The sequence below is a fragment of the Bombina bombina genome, chromosome 4 (genome assembly GCF_027579735.1).
Source record: "Bombina bombina isolate aBomBom1 chromosome 4, aBomBom1.pri, whole genome shotgun sequence".
NCBI classification, from domain to species: domain Eukaryota; kingdom Metazoa; phylum Chordata; class Amphibia; order Anura; family Bombinatoridae; genus Bombina; species Bombina bombina.
Genome location: NC_069502.1, coordinates 154,476,323 through 154,499,480, shown reverse-complemented (window position 1 = coordinate 154,499,480; position 23,158 = coordinate 154,476,323). Strand labels below are relative to the sequence as shown.

Here is a 23,158-nt window from a genome sequence, read left to right as displayed (position 1 = left end):
TAACGTTTGTGTGATATATTTTTTTAAATAATTTGTAGTAGATAGTGTTATTATGAGTGTACTCGTATTATGGAATGTATTTTTTGTGCAACTTTTCATGTTTCGCAAAACAGTTAACCAGAGCTCTGAAGTTGCGTAATAAATTCTAACGTAAATTGTGATTGTGCTCACACAATCGCATTTACTTTCAACTTGTAATAGGAGTGGTAAGCCCGATGAGCACAAACCCTCGCAATATACTCCTTATCGCTCGGGCGCAAACGTGATCCACTCATAATCTGGCCCATAGTATTATTACATGGCTAGTGTTAAAATGACTCTAATGGATTAGGGCATGTGACTTTAGCACTATTTTGGGTCTTTAAAAACAATAAAAAAATGTACTTCCCTCTGGGTGTGTTGCAGCCTCCTGCAGTTTCTCCTCACTGGATCTGTTTAAATGTGTAAGGAATATTCATTTTAAAGGGCCATAAACCCACATTTTTTTATTTTTGTTCAGACAGAACATACAATTGTAAACCAAGTTTACGTCTATGTGCACATTTTCTTTGTTTTCTTGTTATCCTTTGTTGAAAAGCCGGAAAGTAAGCTCAGGAGTGTGCATGTGTCTGCATTTCTATATGGCAGCAGTTTTACATTAGCAAGAGCACTAGATGGCAGCACTATTTCCTGTCATGTAGTGCTCCAGACATGTGCACGCTACCTATCTAGATACCTCTTCAACAAAGAATAACAAGAGAACAAATACAATTTGATAATAAAGTATATTGGAAACCTTGTTAAAATTGTTTTCTCTATCTGTAACATGAAAGAAGAATTTGGGTTTCATGTCCCTTTAAAGTTGTTTTTATTAATAAATGAAAATATGTTTTTTTTTATTGACGTCTTAATAAAGTGAATGCTTAAAGGGACAGTCAACACAAAGATAATCCCTTTATTACCCATTCCCTAGTTTTGCATAACCAATACAGTTATATAAATACACTTTTTACCTCTGTAATTACCTTGTATCTAAGCCTCTGCAAACTGCCCCCTTATTTCAGTTCTTTTGACAGACTTGCATTTTAACCAATCAGAGCTGGATCACTGGAACTCCAGGTGTGTGAGCACAGTGTTATCTATATGACACACATTAACTAACATCCTCTAGTGGGGAAAAACTGTCCAAATGCCCTGAGAGAAGAGGCAGCCTTTAAAGGCTTAGAAATTAGCATATGAACCTCCTAGGTTTAGTTTTCAACTAAGAATACAAGAGAACAAAGCAAAATTGATGATAAAAGTAAATTGGAAAATTGTTTAAAATGATATTCTCTATCTGAATCATGAACGTTTATTTTAGACTAGACTGTCCCTTTAAGACTGCGTCCTAGGGCCTGATGATTTAAAGCCCTCTGGGCTGGCGAGATTATTAAAGAATACTCGCCAGTCCTTCTATTTCCATGATGGAATAATTTAAAGTCGCTTATTTACCCTGAAAACAGGGTGTCTCGCTAAGGGGCCTATACTGCATTTTCCTATGAAAGGTACACAATAAAATTTGTATTGTAAACATCATACAAAACAAAAAATTGAACCATTCACAGAAAAATAACTAGGGAAAAATTGTATTGTTAAGGTGCATCGAAAATTGTAATGAAATTGTTCACCAAAAATTTTATTTTATCAAAAATTTAAAAATTGTATGTAAATTACACAGTAATAAATCGTATTAACTTTGCACAGTGTAAATCGTAATTTAAGTGCACTGGACTGGATGTGGCAAGAAATTTGTACAAAAATAAAGTATAAAGTACAAAGCGGAATTGTTGTTTTTTTATAAAATGAGCAGAACATGGGCGTATATAAAATTGCCTCTCAAATCCCAGAGTAATTCTGTAAAGATTTCCACACTGCAGATCTTAGTTTTTTTCTAACCAACTAAAAGGTGGAAAGTTTTTCTCAAAACACTCAAAATACTTATAACCCTAATAGACAACACATACATATGAAAATATAGGCAATTATAAGATGCTATACGCAGGAAGCAGCGTAATTTGATTTACATTAGCTGTAGGATTTCGTTTTTATAGAACACCCCCCCTGCTCCCTGCTAACTTCGCTCAATAGGAGACATCTTGCCACTCTCAGAGACTACACCTTTTTCATGATAATTCCACCAGGGAAGCCCTTGCTTGGGTCGGCAAGAAAAAACACGTCTATAATTGCGAGGTTTAGATCATCGGGCCTCTAGGGAGTATTTTTTTTTTAGTGTGCTTTGAGAAGCTAAACTCGTTGCACTATGTTTTGATCTTGCATTTTGGAATAAGCATTGACTTTAGAAGTTAAACTTGCCCTAGGTGGAGTTGTGGTTAAGGATTTAATTTAAATGGCATTCCAATCCAGTAGATTCATAGTCAAATGCAGATATGATGTAGTAAGAATAAATGTTACTCAGATTAAGTAATATGACTGTTTAATGTGTTTGAAAGCAGGTTTTTATTTTATTGCACTATTACTTGCAAATGCCTATGTTAACTCCATAAAGGGATTACACACATAGTTAAATTGAGCTCTGGAACATCAAGATACTGTTGATCCTGAGTTGAACAAAACTCGTGATTGCTGGCAACACACGTGTACAGCGCATCTGACTGGAAGGTGAAAAATAATGTTGTCTATTTTGTCACATGTCACATTTTTGGGTATATGGTCAATGATATTTGTCCTTACAGAGGAAAATGAATTGCCACATTTGGTGGTCATAGGTTGTTCTGATTGACTTGTAGCAATATGTTAGCCAGGTTACCAGGAACATCATATAATGTCACATGTTTTTGATAACTATTCAAGATTTCCATCCCTGAAGCTGGAAATAGGGACTTAGTACTTGTTAAACATCTTAGAACAAATAATGTCTTTACAGATAGGAATCTTAAAGCAGGTAGACATCAAGCCAACAATGAAATGACTGTCCAAAGAGTATCCGTCACACCCAAGATACATAGACAAATTCAACTCTACACTATGAATGTCAAATCATAAGCAAATGCAAAAGAATAGGTAAGTGACTCCATAATCAGAAAGAGGTCCAGTGGTTGAACAATTCCAATGATAATCATTTCTGAACTGTAATAAAAAATGGTACCCTGTGTAGTTAAGGGAAAAAAAAATCTTTCAAAGTTTGAATTTACAATAAACAAGAACCCAAACATAACATCATCTTCTGAAAAACAAAGAACAATGAAAGTATTTTTCTCTTTTTCTTTCCTTTTTTTTTTTTTAAGTCAGTGCCTAAATATAACAAACTAATACAAAGTTAATTAAACTTCTAAAAGAGCGGTGATCTTATCCTTTTTGGCATTTAAATTTATTTTTGTACAAATGTGTGTCCTACCTCTGTAGCAATATTTAATCTCTTCTTGGTATCCATTATTTAGTACATCAATCAGTGGATTAAAGGGGAATTATACAAAATAATTAATGTAGAATGGAATATTTTATTTTCAAAGAACATCTTTATATGGGGATGGATTACATAGCTACTTGAAGAATGTTTGAAGCTAAACTATTCTTTTTTGAAGTAAAAAGAAAAGCTGATTTTACTTTCATTTGAATGGTCCTTTGCTGTTTGTCATTTTCCGCTGTAAAATTATTACGAATGGCCTGCTATTAAACATATGATGCAGTGTGAAAAGCCTTTATGTGTTTTATATCCTACTTTCAATCTTCTGTGAACTCTGTGGCCTCAGAGTAATGTGTTATGTAGTTTAATTTTCACAGGCTTATTTTCAAACACATCTTTTCATGTGCAGGATGAACGATCCAAATATTGAGGACATAAAAAATCAATACTCTAAAGACCATTATTACAGAAATAGTATTTTCCATTTTCAAGCACACTGGTTAGAGTAAAAAACAGAGACATTCACATCCTGTGTGAAAATAAATAAATAAATAAATATAGAAAAATGTATCACACATAATGCAGCTAAAAAACAATTGACCTTCTATTTGTACCCAGAGATTTCTGGGTTATGAAATAATATTAACGCACTTTAAAATGCTTAGTCCACGGGCTCAAAATAAAAGAAAAAGATTTACATTTTTTTTTATTGGTAAACCTAGTTGGTTGTAGATAGAATACATAGGACTGGAAGCAATTTTTTTAATTTGGAGGGGGTGTGTGCAAAATATCTTTGAGAGCTCCATCTGTATTACACTAGAAGGTACCTTTGCTTACACCTAATAAAGTTTAGATCAGTGGAGACACAATACCTACTTATTAAATATGCACTAGGGCAATGATTTCCAACCTTTTCAAGAACATGACACACTTCAATGGGAAAAATAATTCCAGGATAAACAAACTCCGCAGTTTCAAACCAAATAAAAAAGTCACAGTCACATACATCATAATACACATGAATTTGAGAAGCATTAGCCTGGATTCAATAGTTGGTGAAACTACTGTCTAGCAGGAAAAAAAAAACTTGCCACAACATGAAAATTTTGGAATTTATAAAGATTTGTAACGGACTCTTTTCACATCTGAGAATCACTTTCCATTCTAATCAATGAATCCACAAAACTGTTCACCTCTTGGCACACAACGAGTTCTGCTGTAAAGGGCACAGAAGCGCCTTCAAAACTTTACAGAACAAATAAAACAAAATGGGAGAAAAAATACTCTCAATAAAACAGATCACGTTAACATAGACAAAAAAAAGAATATTTGAAAAGAGTTTGAGTAATAAAATAAACAATCTGTAAAGTCAAACTTAGGCTTTCATAATTTAGATACAGCATGCAAATTTAAACATTGCTGCAGTATTTCAATAATGTATTAGACTGCTGCAAACAATGTTGCAAAACACTGCTGTCATAGAAAAGACATAATAAAGACATGTGCACGTTCCTGAGCTCTTATGAGTCTACCTAGATTTACTCTTTAAGAAAGCATACCAAGAGAACAAAGCAAATTTCATGATAGCAGTAAAGTGGAAAGTTGTTCAAAATTGCTTGCGCTATTTGAATCATAAAAGTTTAAATTTGGCCTTTAGTATCCTTTTAACAAAACCAAGCGGAAATGAATACAGGTGGCCCTCGTTTTACAACGGTTCAATTTACACCGTTTCAGAATAACAACCTTTTTTTCCAGTCATGTGACTGCTTTTGAAAAGCATTGAGAAGCAGTGCATTTATTAAAATAGCCAGTAGGTGGAGCTGTCCGCCTGTGTTGCAGCAAAGCCAAGCAAGCTTAAATTAATCAGTTTAACCAGACCTGAGCTATCGAGCAGATTTCAAAGGAACAAGATCTTCCTGTCTATAAATCAGTCCAGATTGGAATGCATATAAAGAACTGTTTGCTGAAAAATGCAAGTGAAGTCTGTGTTGTGTGATTATTTTATTAGGTTTATAATGCTGTTTAGCAAATGTTTTTGTTCATTTAACTTAGTTTAATTATATATTCTGTGTTGTGTGATTATTTTGTTATGTTTATAATGCTGTGTTTAGCATTTAAAGTCTTCATTTCAAAGCTTTAAAAATAATGTATTAGGTGTTACTTATGACAATTTTGAGAGGGGCCTGGAACCTATCTCCCTCACTTCCCATTGACTTACATTATAAACTGGGTTTCAATTTACAACGGTTTCGATTTACAACCATTCCTCCTGGAACCTAACCCCGGCGTAAACTGAGGGCTACCTGTATATGATAATTACAAATATTTTCATAAACTATCTTGCAAGTGCGTTTCCAATGTGTTAAAGTTCCCTTGATGCTGGAGACACAATACCTACTTACATGTTGCAGAATATTTCTACACCCCCAAATGTATGTTTTTGTTATGTTTGTTTAAAAAAAAAAAAATATATATATATATATATATATTATAATCGCTTTTGTAACACGTCCGTCGCCGTCGCCAGTTGTGCACGCATCCTCAAAGGAATGTTGGCTGCTCGAGGCAGCCAAAAGGAAGCTGCATCATAGGCAAACAAAGCCTTAAAAAAAAAATTGCACCCGCCCGCATGAAATAACTAAAAAACATGTAACCGCCTGCAAGAAATAAAAAAAACAAAAAAGTAACCACCCGTACGAAGTATTAAGAAAAAAAACTAACCGCCCGCACGGAGTATAAAAAAAATAAAAGTAACCGCCCACACAAAGTAGTAAAAATAAACATAACCACCCGTACTAAGTATTAACAAAGCAAAATAGCCCTTAAATCACTAAACCCCTACAACAGAAACTACCTAATCCTTATACCGCCAAACCCCCACAATGCCAACTAAATAAATTACAATATTAACCGCTAAACTGTCAAACCCTACAATGCCAACTAACCAATTATACTATTAACCCCTAAACTGACAAACCCAACATCGCAATAAACCTAATTAACCTATTAACCCCTAAACCACCAACCCCCCACATAGCAATAAACCTAATTAACCTATTAACTCCGAAATCGCTAACCCCCACAACCAAATAACTAATTAAATTACTAAGCTCTCTAACCTAACACCGCCTAAATTATCCCCAATTACTACAAAATTACACTTAAAATAAAAAATCCTAACATTAAATTACAAAAAATGAATCTAACATTATAAAAAATAAAAAATTCTAGAATTACAGAAAAAAATAAACAAAATTATCAAAAATAAAAAAAAATTAAACCTAATCCCTATGAAAACAGGAACAAGCCAGGGATCAGGAACCAGGAAGGACGTCCGGCAGCCAGGTAATACACAGGAACTCTCACAAAGCAGGTCTGAGACAACGCAAAGGCAAAGCATACTGAACAGAGGCCCTTTAAATAATAAGTGATGACATCACAATTCTGAGACTGCATCCTGTCTCACATGGATGATGCACACCAGTCTGGCCATAAAAGGAAGTGCAGGAATTGAGCAGCATCCCCCACAATGCACCATAGTCAGGAAGAGAGGTGAGTAAAATGGCTGCCAGCAGCACATGGCAAACACAATGACAGTACCCTCCCCTCAATGACCCCTCCCCCGCGGGAGGACAAAAGGTTTATTGGGGAAACAGGCATGGAAGGCTCGGAGGAGGGCGGGAGCATGAAAAGGAGGGAACCCAAGAACGCTCCTCCGGACCGTAGCCTCTCCAGTGAACCAAATGGTGTACACGGCCCCAGGACATACGAGAGTCAATAATGCTGCTGACCTCATACTCCTCATGGTTGTCAACAAAGATAGGACGGGGACGAGGCAACACAGTGGTAAACCGATTACAAACCAATGGTTTCAAGAGGGAGACATGAAAAACATTGGAGATGCGCATAGCAGGAGGAAGGTCAAGAGCGTAGGCCACAGGATTAACCCATCGGAGTATTCGAAAAGGACCAACATAACGGGGAGCCAATTTATTGGAAGGCACACGAAGGTTCAAGTTGCGGGAGGATAGCCAAACTCTCTCACCAACCTGGTAGGAAGGTGTGAGCAGACGCCTACGATCAGCCTGGAACTTTTGTCGCTGCATAGAACAATGAAGGCAATCCTGAATCTGCACCCACGTGGAACGGAGTTGCCGGAGATGCTCCTCCAAAGCCGGAATACCCTGAGACATAAATGAATTGGGCAACAAGGATGGTTGAAACCCATAATTCACCATGAACGGGGATATCTCGGGGGAAGTATTAATAGCACTATTACGAGCAAACTCTGCCCAAGGTAACAGTTCAGACCAATTATTGTGGTGATCTGAGACATAGCAACAAAGGAACTGTTCCAGAGCTTGATTAGACCGTTCCACAGCCCCACTGGATTGAGGGTGATATGCCGAGGAGAAGGAAAGCTGGATCCCCATTTGAGCACTAAAAGAATGCCAAAATCTGGAGACAAACTGGCTACCCCAGTCCGACACTATCTCTTTGGGTAACCCATGTAAACGGAAGGCCTCCCGGGCAAAAATTGAAGCAAGCTCCTGAGCGGTAGGCAGCTTCATCAAGGGAATGCAATGTGACATTTTACAAAAACGGTCAACCACCATAAGGATAACAGTATTGCCATTGGAAACAGGGAGCTCAACAATGAAGTCCATGGAAAGATGTGTCCAAGGACACTCACCATTAGCAATAGGTTGAAGAAGACCCACAGGAAGACGTTGAGGAGTCTTATTCTGTGCACAAACTGAGCAGGAGGCAACATACGCAGCAACATCAGAACGAAGACCTGGCCAACAGAATTGTCGAGTGACAGACCAAATCATTTGGTTCTTGCCTGGGTGACCTGCGGCTTTAGGATAGTGGTAAGTGTGCAAAAGTTTAGTTAGAAGTTTCTCAGGAGGTGCATTGGTTTGTGCAGCCAGGATCTCCTCCCTCAAGGGACAAGTCAAATTAGTACGTATGGTAGCCAAAATATGGTTAGGAGGTATAACAGGAGTATGTACAGACTCCTCCTTGGACAGAGGCGAAAATTGTTGAGAAAGGGCATCAGACCTAACATTCTTATTACCAGGCAGGTAGGAGACCACATAATTAAACTGAGACAAAAATAGCGCCCATCTGGCCTGTCGGGGCGACAAACGTTTTGCTTCAGATAGATAAGTTAAATTCTTGTGGTCAGTAAGAATGAGCACTGGCATGCTAGTACCCTCGAGAAGATGCCTCCATTCCTTAAGTGCCAAAATTATGGCCAGTAATTCCCTGTCACCAATTTCATAATTGCACTCCGCTGGAGACAATTTCTTAGAGAAGAAATCACATGGATGCAAGGAACCGTCAGGTGTAGGACGTTGAGACAAGAGGGCACCTACTCCAGACTCAGATGCATCAACCTCAAGAATGAAAGGCAGGACAGGGTTAGGATGAGCCAGAACTGGAGCGGCAGCAAAGGCAGTATTAAGACTATCAAAGGCCTTAATGGCAGTATGTGACCAATGGAGTGGATCATTCTCTTTACGGGTCATGACTGTGATAGTTTTGACCAAGGAAGAAAAGTTTTTAATAAACTTTCTATAGTAATTGGCGAACCCCAAAAAACGTTGAATAGACCGAAGACCAACTGGGCGAGGCCACTGCAGAACTGCAGATAACTTGTCAGGATCCATGGAGAACCCTGCAACGGAGATAACATAACCTAGGAAGGTTACTTGAGTCTGATGGAACTCACATTTCTCGAGTTTACAAAATAGGCCGTTCTCACGTAGTCTCTGAAGAACCAGTGTAACATCAGAACGATGAGCCTCAAGTGTGGGTGAGTGTATGAGGATGTCGTCTAAGTACACCACAACACACTGTTGCAACATATCTCGTAGGACATCATTAATAAATTCCTGAAAAACAGCAGGAGCATTACATAGGCCAAAGGGCATTACAAGATACTCATAATGCCCGCTCCTGGTGTTAAATGCTGTTTTCCATTTGTGGCCCTCCTTAATCCTAACGAGATTGTACGCTCCTCTCAAATCAAGTTTAGTAAAGACCGTAGCTCCCTTGAGGCGGTCAAAGAGTTCCGTAATAAGCGGAATAGGGTAAGCATTCTTAATGGTAAGACGATTAAGACCCCTAAAATCGATACATGGTCTTAACTTGCCACCCTTTTTCTTCACAAAGAAGAAGCCAGCCCTTGCAGGAGAGAAGGATTTGCGGATGATCCCCCGCAACAAAGCATCGGCAACATACTCCTCCATAGCACAATTTTCTGCAACAGACAGAGGGTACACCCGGCCCCGAGGAGGAATGGCTCCGGGTTGCAGGTCTATGGCACAATCGTAAGACCGGTTAGGAGGCAATGTACTGGCACGCACCTTGTCAAACACGTCTAGGAACTCTTGGTACTCCTCTGGCAATTGAGAAACCGAAGAAGTGCACAAGACTTTAACTGGTTTCCGAAGACAAATGGAAATACATTGCGGGGACCACAACAAAATTTTGGACCTGCACCAGTCGAGACTGGGATTGTGCTTTTGGAGCCAGGGATAACCCAGAACAACCGGAAAATGCGGAGAGTTTATCACCTGGAACTGGAGGGTTTCAAAATGGAGAGCCCCAACAGCCATGGACAACGGAGCAGTTTCATGAGTAACGAGTGCGGGCTGAAGGGGCCTGCCATCAATGGCCTCAATAGCAAGTGGAACGGACCGAGGCAAAACAGGAATGGAGTGCTTTGATACAAAAGCACTGTGAATGAAATAGCCCGCAGCACCGGAGTCAACAAGAGCCTTGGTGACTATGGAGGAGTCCACCCAGGAAAGGACAACCTTGACCAAAGGTTTCTCCTTAAGCGGTTCCGGGGACGAGGCTAAACCACCCAAGGTCTGCCCCCGACAGGACCTTAGGTGTGAGCGTTTCCCGGCCGTGTAGGACAAGACTTCAAAAGGTGGCCCTGTAACCCACAATTTAGGCAGAGCCCCTCCCTCCTCCTAAAGGCCCTCTCCGCCGCGGAGAAACACGTGAATCCCAGCTGCATCGGCTCAGCAGTACCTGGTGACTCGGGACCAGGGGCATGGGAGGAGAGGGAGGCATGGGTGGCAATGAACACGTAGGAGACAACAGAACAGGAGGCTTCCACAAGCGCTCCTTGAAAGAGGGCCTCTCTCTGAGTCTGATGTCAATTAGGATAAAAAAAGACACCAATGCCTCAAGATCCTCTGGTAAATCTCTGGCAGCAACTTCGTCTTTAATCGCATCAGAGAGCCCATGAAAGAAGGCGGCAACAAGGGCTTCATTGTTCCAACCTACCTCTGAGGCAAGCGTACGGAACTCAATGGCATACTGAGCAACAGATCTTGTACCTTGCTGAATGGACATGAGTCATTTAGCAGCAGAGGAGGAGCAAGCTGGAACATCAAATACCCTTCAAAAGGAGGCCACAAATTCAGGGTAATTTTAAATCACAGGTTTATTAGTCTCCCACAAGGGATTAGCCCAGGCAAGACCTGTGTCAGAGAGTAACGAGATGAGAAATCCCACCTTAGCTCTGTCAGAGGGAAACGCCTGAGGTAACATCTCAAAGTAAATGCCCACCTGGTTCAAAAACCCTCTGCACTGAATAGGATCGCCTCCATATTGCTGAGGTAGAGGTGCAGAACCGGACATGCTCCAGGTAGGCATAGGTGCAGCAGCGGAAACAGGAGCAGCCATAACTTGCGGGACACTTTGGTCCAAATGTGCAGTGCGAGTCAGCAGGGTTTGCAGGGCTAATGCAAATTGATCCAAGCGGTGATCCTGTACATCCATCCTGGAAATGATGGCAGGTAAAGGTGGATTATTAGCACCATCAGGATTCATGGCCTTTGCGTAATGTTAGGGTGCCAGGAATCAGACTGAGACAAGAAGTGCAAAAATAATCACACCTTTATTAATAGCAAAAAAATAATAAAAGGTCCACAAATCAAATAACAAGCGAGGAATCAAAACCAGAGCTGGTAGTCAGACGAGCCGAGTCAGGAGCCAAAGCGAATAGTCAGACAAGCCGGATTCAGGAACAAGGAAAACAGCAGAGTCAGGAACAAGCCAGGGATCAGGAACCAGGAAGGACGTCAGGCAGCCAGGTAATACACAGGAACTCTCACAAACAGGTCTGAGACAACGCAAAGGCAAAGCATACTGAACAGAGGACCTTTAAATAATAAGTGATGACATCACAATTCTGAGACTGCATCCTGTCTCACATGGATGATGCACACCAGTCTGGCCATAAAAGGAAGTGCAGGAAATGAGCAACATCCCCCACAATGCACCATAGTCAGGAAGAGAGGTGAGTAAAATGGCTGCCAGCAGCACATGGCAAACAAAACAGGGAAAAACCCTGACAAATGGTGAGCTTAGGTTTTTTTAGATAGGTTTTTATTTGGGGGGTTGGTTGTGTGGGTGGTGGGTTTTACTGTTGGGGGGTTGTTTGTATTTTTTTAGAGGTAAAATAGCTGATTTCTTTGGGGCAATGCCCCGCAAAAGGCCCTTTTAAGGGCTATTGGTAGTTTAGTTTAAGCTAGGGTTTTGTTTTATTTTTGGGGGGGCTTTTTATAATCTTTTTTATAAGATTAGGTGTAATTAGTTTAAATATCTGATCATTTCTTTTTTTATTTTGTGTAATTTAGTTTTTTTTTTGTAATTTAGGTAATTGTATTTAATTTATGTAATTTATTTAATTGTAGTGTAAGCTTAGGTGTTAGTGTAACTCAGGTTAGGTTTTGTTTACAGGTACATTTGTATTTATTTTAGCTAGATAGTTAGTAAATAGTTAATAACTATTTAGTAACTATTCTACCTAGTTTAAATAAATACAATCTTGCCTGTGAAATAAAAATAAACCCTAACGGCTAGATTTGGAGTTTGGCGGTAGCCGTGAAAACCAGCGTTAGAGGCTCCTAACGCTGGTTTTAGGCTACCGCCGGTATTTGGAGTCAGTCAGGAAAGGGTCTAACGCTCACTTTCCAGCAGCGACTTTTCTATACCGCAGATCCCCTTACGTCAATTGCGTATCCTATCTTTTCAATGGGATCTTTCTAACTCCGGTATTTAGAGTCGTGTCTGCAGTGAGCATTAGAAATCTAACGACAAAACTCCAGCCGCAGAAAAAAGTCAGTAGTTAATAGCTTTTTGGGCTAACGCCGGTTCATAAAGCTCTTAACTACTGTGCTCTAAAGTACACTAACACCCATAAACTACCTATGTACCCCTAAACCGAGGTCCCCCCACATCGCCGCCAATCTAATAAAATTTCTTAACCCCTAATCTGCCGACCGCCACCTACGTTATCCTTATGTACCCCTAATCTGCTGTCCCTAACACCGCCGACCCCTATATTATATTTATTAACCCCTAATCTGCCCCCCACAATGTCACCGCCAGCTACCTACACTTATTAACCCCTAATCTGCCGACCGCAAAGCGCCGCCACCTACGTTATCCTTATGTACCCCTAATCTGCTGCCCCTAACACCGCCGACCCCTATATTATATTTATTAACCCCTAATCTGCCCCCCACAACGTCGCCGCCAGCTACCTACACTTATTAACCCCTAATCTGCCGACCGCAAAGCGCCGCCACCTACGTTATCCTTATGTACCCCTAATCTGCTGCCCCTAACACCGCCGACCCCTATATTATATTTATTAACCCCTAATCTGCCCCCCACAACGTCGCCGCCACCTGCCTACACTTATTAACCCCTAATCTGCCGACCGGAGCTCACCGCTATTCTAATAAATTTTTTAACCCCTAAAGCTAATTCTAACCCTAACACCCCCCCTAAGTTAAATAAAATTTTATTCTAACGAAATAAATGAACTCTTATTAAATAACTTATTCCTATTTAAAGCTAAATACTTACCTGTAAAATAAACCCTAATATAGCTACAATATAAATTATAATTACATTGTAGCTATTTTAGGATTAATATTTATTTTACAGGCAACTTTGTAATTATTTTAACCAGGTACAATAGCTATTAAATAGTTAATAACTATTTAATAGTTACCTAGTTAAAATAATAACAAAATCACCTGTAAAATAAATCCTAACCTAAGTTACAATTAAACCTAACACTACACTATCAATAAATTAATTAAATACAATATCTACAAATAAATACAATTAAATAAACTAACTAAAGTACAAAAAATAAAAAAGAACTAAGCTACAAAAAATAAAAAAATATTTACAAACATAAGAAAAATATTACAACAATTTTAAACTAATTACACTTACTCTAAGCCCCCTAATAAAATAACAAAGACCCCCAAAATAAAAAAATGCCGTACCCTATTCTAAATTACTAAAGTTCAAAGCTCTTTTACCTTACCAGCCCTGAACAGGGCCCTTTGCGGGGCATGCCCCAAAGAATTCAGCTCTTTTGCCTGTAACAAAAAACATACAATACCCCCCCCCAACATTACAACCCACCACCCACATACCCCTAATCTAACCCAAACCCCCCTTAAATAAACCTAACACTAAGCCCCTGAAGATCTTCCTACCTTATCTTCACCTCACCGGGTAGCACCGATCGGTCTTCCGAAGTATTGATCCAAGCCCAAGCGGGGGGCTGAAGAGTGATGTCCATCCTCGGGCTGAAGTCTGGATCCAAGCGGCGGCTGAAGAAATCCATCATCGGGCTGAAGTCGGAAGTCAATCATCGGGATGAAGTCTTCTATCAAGCCGCATCTTCAATCTTCTTTCTTCTGGAGCGGAGCGGAGCCATCTTCTTCCAAGCCGACGCGGAACATCCTCTTCAACCGACGACTAGACGGCGAATGACGGTTCCTTTAAGGGACGTCATCCAAGATGGCGTCCCTCGAATTCCGATTGGCTGATAGGATTCTATCAGCCAATCTGAATTAAGGTAGGAATATTCTAATTGGCTGATGGAATCAGCCAATCAGAATCAAGTTCAATCCAATTGGCTGATCCAATCAGCCAATCAGATTGAGCTTGCATTCTATTGGATGTTCCGCGTCAGCTTGATAGAAGACTTCATCCCGATGATGGACTTCCGACTTCAGCCCGATGATGGATTTCTTCAGCCGCCGCTTGGATCCAGACTTCAGCCCGAGGATGGACATCACTCTTCAGCCCCCCGCTTGGGCTTGGATCAAGACTCTGGACCGATCGGTGAACCTGGTATGGTGAAGATAAGGTAGGAAGATCTTCAGGGGCTTAGTGTTAGATTTATTTAAGGGGGGTTCGGGTTAGATTAGGGGTATGTGGGTGGTGGGTTGTAATGTTGGGGGGGGGTATTGTATGTGTTTTTTTTACAGGCAAAAGAGCTGAATTTCTTGGGGCATGCCCCGCAAAGGGCCCTGTTCAGGGCTGGTAAGGTAAAAGAGCTTTGAACTTTAGTAATTTAGAATAGGGTAGGGCATTTTTTTATTTTGGGGGGCTTTGTTATTTTATTAGGGGGCTTAGAGTAGGTGTAATTAGTTTAAAATTGATGTAATTTTTTTCTTATGTTTGTAAATATTTTTTTATTTTTTGTAACTTAGTTCTTTTTTATTTTTTGTACTTTAGTTAGTTTATTTAATTGTATTTATTTGTAGATATTGTATTTAATTAATTTATTGATAGTGTAGTGTTAGGTTTAATTGTAGGTTTAATTGTAGGTAATTGTAGGTATTTTATTTAATTAATTTATTGATAGTGTAGTGTTAGGTTTAATTGTAACTTAGGTTAGGATTTATTTTACAGGTGATTTTGTTATTATTTTAACTAGGTAACTATTAAATAGTTCTTAACTATTTAATAGCTATTGTACCTGGTTAAAATAATTACAAAGTTGCCTGTAAAATAAATATTAATCCTAAAATAGCTACAATGTAATTATTCATTATATTGTAGCTATATTAGGGTTTATTTTACAGGTAAGTATTTATCTTTAAATAGGAATAATTTATTTAATAAGAGTTAATTAATTTCGTTAGATTTAAATTATATTTAATTTAGGGGGGTGTTAGTGTTAGGGTTAGACTTAGCTTTAGGGGTTAATACATTTATTAGAATAGCGGTGAGCTCAAGTCGGCAGATTAGGGGTTAATGTTTGAAGTTAGGTGTCGGCGATGTTAGGGAGGGCAGATTAGGGGTTAATACTATTTATTATAGGGTTAGTGAGGCGGATTAGGGGTTAATAACTTTATTATAATAGCGGTGCGGTCCGCTCGGCAGATTAGGGGTTAATTATTGTAGGTAGGTAGCGGCGACGTTGTGGGGGGCAGATTAGGGGTTAATAAATATAATATAGGGGTCGGCGGTGTTAGGGCACCAGATTAGGGGTACATAGGGATAATGTAAGTAGCGGCGGTTTACGGAGCGGCAGATTAGGGGTTAATAATAATATGCAGGGGTCAGCGATAGCGGGGGCGGCAGAATAGGGGTTAATAAGTGTAAGGTTAGGGGTGTTTAGACTTGGGGTACATGTTAGGGTGTTAGGTGCAGACTTAGGAGGTGTTTCCCCATAGGAAACACTGGGGCTGCGTTAGGAGCTGAACGCGGCTTTTTTGCACGTGTTAGGTTTTTTTTCAGCTCAAAGAGCCCCATTGTTTTCTATGGGGGAATCGTGCACGAGCACGTTTTTGAAGCTGGCCGCGTCCGTAAGCAACTCTGGTATCGAGAGTTGCAGTGGCGTTAAATATGCCTGTACGCTCCCTTTTTGGAGCCTAACGCAGCCATTCTGTGGACTCTCAATACCAGAGTTATTTTAAAGGTGCGGCCAGAAAAAAGCCAGTGTTAGCTACGCGGGTCGTTACCGACAAAACTCTAAATCTAGCCGTAAGATAGCTACAATGTAACTATTAGTTATATTGTAGCAAGTTTAGGGTTTATTTTATAGGTAAGTATTTAGTTTCAAATAGGAATAATTTAGGTAATGATAGTAGGTTTTATTTAGATTTATTTTAATTATATTTAAGTTAGGGGGTGTAAGGGTTAGGGTTAGACTTAGGTTTAGGGGTTAATAAATTTAGTATAGTGGCAGCGACGTTGGGGGCGGCAGATTATCGGTTAATAAATGTAGGTAAGTGGCCGTGATGTTAGGGGGGGGCAGATTAGGGGTTAATAATATTTAACTAGTGTTTGCGATGCGGGATTGTGGCGGTTTAGGGGTTAATATGTTTATTATAGTGGTGTTTATTATAGTGGCGGCGATGTCCGGAGCCACATATAAGGGGTTAATAATTTTATTTTAGTGTTTGCGATGCGGGAGGGCCTCTGTTTAGGGGTTAATAGGTAGTTTATGGGTGTTAGTGTACTTTTTAGCACTTTAGTTATGAGTTTTATGTTACAGCTTTGTAGCGCAAAACTCATAACTACTGACTTTCAGTTTACGTTATGGATCTTGACGGTATTGACTGTACTGCTCACTTTTTGGCCTCCCAGGCAGACTCGTAATACCGGCGCTATGGAAGTCCCTTTGAAAAAGGACTTTTTGAATGCTGCGGTAATTACGTTGCGTTACGGCCAAAAAAGTGTGCGGTGCAGATATATTTGCAAGACTCGTAATACCAGCGGTAGTGAAAAAGCAGCGTTATGAGCCTTAACGCTGCTTTTTCACACATACCGCAAAACTTGTAATCTAGCCGAATGAGATTCTATATTAAAAAATTCCCATTTGTTAATGAAATAAGTAAATATTATATTCAACTTCCATACAGAATAACTATATTTTCTAATGTCGGATAATGTGTTAATTCAAAACAGATTATAGCTACCAAAAAGAAAAGTAAATTAACCTTATCTTTTTTTTTTTAAGCGACTCAATGTCTCGATTCGAACCTAGCATTATGTATCAATCAATCAAATAAATAAATGTTACGTGACTATGCAGGACAGTGCTAAATTGTGGGCTTTTTGCCCAAATCAAACATGGATTCTGCCGTTGTCTGATCTATTTCTCTAGCCAACCATTACTCACACATACTGCTTCCGGGGTAAATCACAACGTGTTTTCCGGTATCGTATACGGTGGATGCGTGTGTGTGTTTGCATTGACAGCTGGTAGATATGGCGGCCTTCTCCGGTGAGTGTGCCTCACTAAATTCCTAGTGCTTGATATGAAAAGAGCTTACTATAAATATACCAGTTTGCTAACACCGTGGTTTAATTTAATAAAATAAATTGTCAGAACCCACTGCAATAGATTTGTCCTCAACAAATGCCAGTGCTTACCCAAGCGTTTTGTTAACAAATTGATTGATGCCTATTGTTAACTTCATGTCTGTAGAGGAGAGGTGCAAGGCACTGAACTTTTTGTATTAATGAAAAATTAGCTGTGAAAAGAAGAAATGTTATCAGAAATCTTAGTAATCCGATCCTTGTTTTAGAGCATTGACAACTGAAATTAAAATATACACGTTAATGCTCTTTTTGTCTGTATGATTTAATTTTTTATTGAAAAAAATGCAAGTTACAGCTATTCAACAGCCTTATCACCAAAGCACTCTCTTTCTCAGTTTTAGGCTTAGGAACAGCAATGCACTACAGAGAGCTGGCTGTTGATTGGTGGCTACAACATACATGCCTCTTGTTATTTGCTCATTTGATGTTTTCTTCTAGCTCCCAGTTATGCATGGTTGCTCTTTCCTCTAGAAACCAAGGGTCTGACACAAAATTGAAAATAGATGTAAATAGGAAATTTGTTCAAATATTGTATTGTCAATCTGTTTCATGAAAGGAGAAACAGAGTTTTTGTCCCTTTAAGATTGTGGAACATGCAGTTAGAAGGCCTTTAAAAAAAATAATTCATAATAGATTCATTTCAAATCACATTTTGTCATTTAAAGGCACAGTCTACACAAATTATTTTATTGTTTTAAAAGATAGTTAATCCCTTTTACTTATTCCCAAATTTTGCATAACCTACATGATTATATTAATACTTTTTTTTTTGCCTCTGGGATTACCTTGTTTTTAAGCCTTTGCAGACTGCCCCTTATCTCAGTTTTTTTTTTACATACCTTTTAGCCAATCAGTGCTGACTCAATAGCTCTACAGGAGTGAGCACAATGCTATCTATATGGCACACATGCACTAGCGCTGTCTAGCTGTGAAAAACTGTCAAAATGCACTGAGATAATAGGAGGCCTTCAAGTGCATAGAAATTAGCAAATGAGCCTACCTAGGTGTAGCTTTCAACAAAGAATACCAAGAGAACAAAGCAACATGGTGATAAAAGTAAATTGGAAAGTTGTTTAAAATTGCATGCCCTATCTGAATCATGCAAGTTTAATTTTAACTTGACTGTAGGGCTGGGCGATATAGGCAAAAATGAAAATCACGATTTTGGACCCAAAAAATCGTGATTGTGATTTTTAATTGCGATTTTCTTATAAATGACTATAACATCCTTAAATTTCCAATAAAAATGTATTTAACACTGTATTTGTTACTCAATGTCCAATACACTCTTAGAGCATAAAAATACAAACCACAAAATAGTTAAAATAAAATGAGTTGCCTGTGCTGTGGTTACTAGCCAGTTCTTAGGTCTTCTGACACAACATTGTCATGTCTTCTTGGGCAGTCATTCTAACTGTGGTATGATTAACATATGAGCTTCCCATACATCAGAAAAAAATATATCTTTCTTTTAAAAGAAAGTCTTGTTGAAGGGTTTAAAACATTTCAAAATGTGCACCATGGAAAATAGATCAGACAGTAGAGTAAAAGTGCACTTGTACTTCACTGACTGAGCTATTTTCCGTGGTGCACTTTCTGAACTGTATCAAATACTTTCTTTAAAAGGAGAGGCTTCATTTTTTTTCTATGTAAACAGGCTTTATTTTACCTGTGTAGGCAGCTGTGACTGCTGCCATCAGAGCTGAGGCAAACTGTCAAATTCCTCCATAGCGCAGCTCCTGCATAGCCTCTCTACTCCCCCCACCCCTTCCTTTCCCTACAGAAGCCTGCGCGCAATGAACAGTTACAGCCAGCCCCCCTGTACGTCGTAGGGGGCGGGGCTAAACATTGCATACTCTCACGTTTTTAAATTGCGATTAATCGCTGTTTTAAATTGCATATGTGATTAATTGTGCAGCCCTACTTGACTGTCCCTTTAACGTCATTCTTTATTTTGTTCTTCTGCAGATACCGTTTTTTTATTGTTTTAGGGATATTTTTAATCCCATAATTTTCTGATGAGGCGATAGCTTTTCAAGCATGACTAATGTTGACTTTAACTTTGTTAGTGAACACAGTAACAGTGATGTGTTTGCTGAGACCAGTCTTGTAAAAGTTCACACAGTTTACAATATGCAGGGAAGTGTTAATACAATAAATGGTCTTCAATATGGTGACATGACATATTAGTGAATTTAGTAAACTAATTAATTTATATTTTTATTTCTTTTGTTGGGGTATAATGAATGTGATCTGAAAGTGAGTGATCATGGCTCATGCAAAAGTGATGTATAAATTGCATTCTGTACTTTAATTTTAAAACCAATGGTGAGTGATGATTTATCTTCAAGACCTCTGGGAGTAGGGAGTAGTAGAGAGTTTGTGCTGTTTTTAACACAAAATCATTAGTAGAATGACAGCTGATAAATGAACAATTCTCATACAGTAAATTCATATTAAAGAGGCAACACAAACATTAATTGAGCTTCAACCTAGTGATTATTCTTCAATTATATTGTCTTATATCAGTCCTCAAAAATAATCTATTTTGAGAAAATCTTCTTAAAGGGACATTAAACCCCAAAAAAGTCTTTCATGTTTCAGATATAGAATACAATTTTAAACAATATTCCAATTTACTTCAATTATCTAATTTTGGTTCATTCTTTAGCTAACGTTTGTTGAAGAAATAGCAATGCACATGGGTGAGCCAATCACATGAGTCATCTATATGCAGCCACCAATCAGCAGCTACTTAGCCTATCTAGATTTTCTTTTCAGAAAAGTATATCAAGAGAATGAAGCAAATTATGTAATAGAAGTAAATTGGAATGTTGTTTAAAATGATATTTTCTATCTGAATCATGAAATTATTTTCTTGGGTTCAATGTCCCTTTAAAATTCAGCATGAATTTCACAGGAAAGAATTGTAAAGTTGGTTGTCAGCAGGTTCAGGAATTATTTGTGGTGGTGGTGGTGGTGGTGGTTGGTTCAAGGAATAACCTTTTAACAGCTGGCGAGGATAAATACAAAAGTAATTAAAGAATTCTTAGGAATTGTATGAAATAATGTAGAATAAACAATTCATACTTGCTGCATACATGAGCATTATATAAATTGACATAGCTGTGTCGAGAGATAGCAAAACTTCAGCTTTATTGTAATAAAAAAGTAAATAAAACTAGTTACTGTGGGAACATTTCTTGATTATCAGATGAACAAAACTGCTGTACTGTACAAACCAGACTTGTTGGGTAGCTCACATTTAATAACTTTTAGTGAATGCTCCTATGGTAATAGTGACATCATTTGGAAAAAGGGCATCTACTGCAGGGTCTTTTTTTTTTTTATTTATGTGATAATTATCAATTGCCATTATCCACTGTATGTATTGTTCCCTTTTATAGCACTATGTAAAAATGTAAATGACCTATAATAAGTTCTACTATATATGAATGATGTCTAAGTTAATACGTTTTATGCTAATAACCTAGTTATGGATGTATCTTTTTTGTTCTAAATGGGAGATAAAAAGTTGTAGTTACTTCTAGTTTTCAGTTAGTGTTGCTAATGTTTAGTCCTTTAATTTGAACTGTTATATGTTTAAAGGGGCCTTGTACTGTATGTTTCCTCGTTAATGTATTAACAATTGGTTTTTTTTATACCTGTTTGCATAGTATTAAATGTATTGGAAACTGATTATTGCAGTTAAACAGCTAGTTGTCCTAGTTGAAACCAAACCACCAACCATAATGAAGAATTCAATAGCTAAGTAGTAGCATTTTCGTACAGAGGGAGATAAGATATGTTCTTCCTGCAGGCTTAACCCATTTGAATTATCATGTTCTTGGGTGCAATGGGTTCTGGGTTTAGTGAGCAAAACCAGCAATTTCAAATACAAATATTCAACCTCATGGAACAATTTCACACTCATTTAATAGTTTGGTATAATCAGTCATTGGAAGCACCTTAAAAACACATTTATTGTACACTGTCCTTTCAAACTCTACAATTGATCACCCTACATTTGAAGACAGCACAGGCTTTCAAAATGTGGGCTTCTATAAATCAGTCAATTTTGATTGTATTTGAAAGTGATTTGGTTTAAAAAAAATAACGAAATTAGGGCTGTGCGGTTTTGAAAAAAATTAAAATTGCGGGTTTCGACTAAAACGCCTTAATTTTTCAGTTCAAAATGTATTTAACACTACATAATCTTAATGTACATGTTTGTCAATGACCAATACACTCTGGGAGCATAAAAATACAAACCACAAAATAGTTAAAATCAAATTAGCTGCCTGTGCTATGGTTACAACTAAACACAGGTATGCTAAACGCTACAACTAAACACTAGGAATGCAATGGAATCAAATGTTATGCGTCACAGAATTAAAAAAAAAAAAAGTCAGTGGGACTTTGGGAATTTTTTTTGTACAATACCATACCTCCCAACATTTCCAAATTCAATAGAGGGACACCCCCCCTCCAAGGGCAAAAGTGTTATGTGTGGTGGGCAGGAACAGGGATCGGGAATGGCTTAAAAACCATGAGACTGATGTCATATACATTCAATTCTAAATAAAAATAAAAAAAAACATATCATCTACATATAAAGAATATCCTGTAAATCCCATGCCATAAATAAATATATATATAATTTTAAGACTACAGAATCTTAATGTACATGTTTCTGAATGTCCAATACACTCCTGGGAGCATACAAATACAAACCACATATGTATATACAGTTGTATGCAGAAGTTTAGGCACCCCTGACAATTTCCATGATTTTAATTTATAAATAATTGGGTGTTTGGATCAGCAATTTCATTTTGATCTATCAAATAACTGAAGGACACAGTAATATCTCAGTAGTGAAATGAGGTTTATTGGACTAACAGAAAATGTGCCATATGCATCAAAACGAAATTAGACAGGTGCATAACTTCAAATCACCCCACAGATTTTCAATGATATTTAGGTCTGGGGACTGGAATGGCCATTCCAGAACATTTTACTTGTTCCTCTGCATAAATGCCAGAGTAGATTTTGAGCAGTGTTTTGGGTAAAATATCTAGCCCTGGCGTAACCTCAACTCTTTGACTGATTCCTCAACATTATTCTCAAGTATCTGCTGATATTGAGTGGAATCCACGCGACCCTCAACTTTAACAAGATTCCCAGTACCGACACTGGCCCCACAGCATGATGGAACATCCACCAAATTTCCATCTAAAGGGGAGGAGAGTCCACGGCTTCATTCATTACTATTGGGAATTAAGAACCTGGCCACCAGGAGGAGGCAAAGTCACCCCAGCCAAAGGCTTAAATACCACCCCCACTTCCCTCATCCCCCAGTCATTCTTTGCCTTTCGTCACAGGAGGATGGCAGAGAAGTGCCGGAGTTTTGGCGTAGTCTCTTATGGAGGGTAGTACTCTTCGCATTGGGACTCAAGTTTTAAGTAGTTCTGTCAGCCTCTCAATGAGAGCCTGGGCGAAAGTTAGAGTCTGGAGATGCAGGGGAGAGTCTTTCTGCGAAACCATCCCGACTCATATTAACAGCTCCACAAGTAATCAGCGTTGACGAGTTTCGCT

The 23,158-nt window shown here is 38.5% G+C and overlaps 1 protein-coding gene across 1 annotated transcript in view; it reads left to right on the top strand.

Annotated features, from left to right (window-relative positions):
- Nucleotides 1–17,353: 17,353 nt before the first annotated feature.
- DDX1 (DEAD-box helicase 1) overlaps nucleotides 17,354–23,158 on the top strand; it is a 100,989-nt gene continuing 95,184 nt past the window's right edge. The window contains exon 1 of the mRNA XM_053709662.1: nucleotides 17,354–17,462. Coding sequence (XP_053565637.1) covers nucleotides 17,447–17,462 — 16 coding nt within the window. The 5' untranslated portion in view covers nucleotides 17,354–17,446. The remainder of the gene's footprint in view (nucleotides 17,463–23,158) is intronic.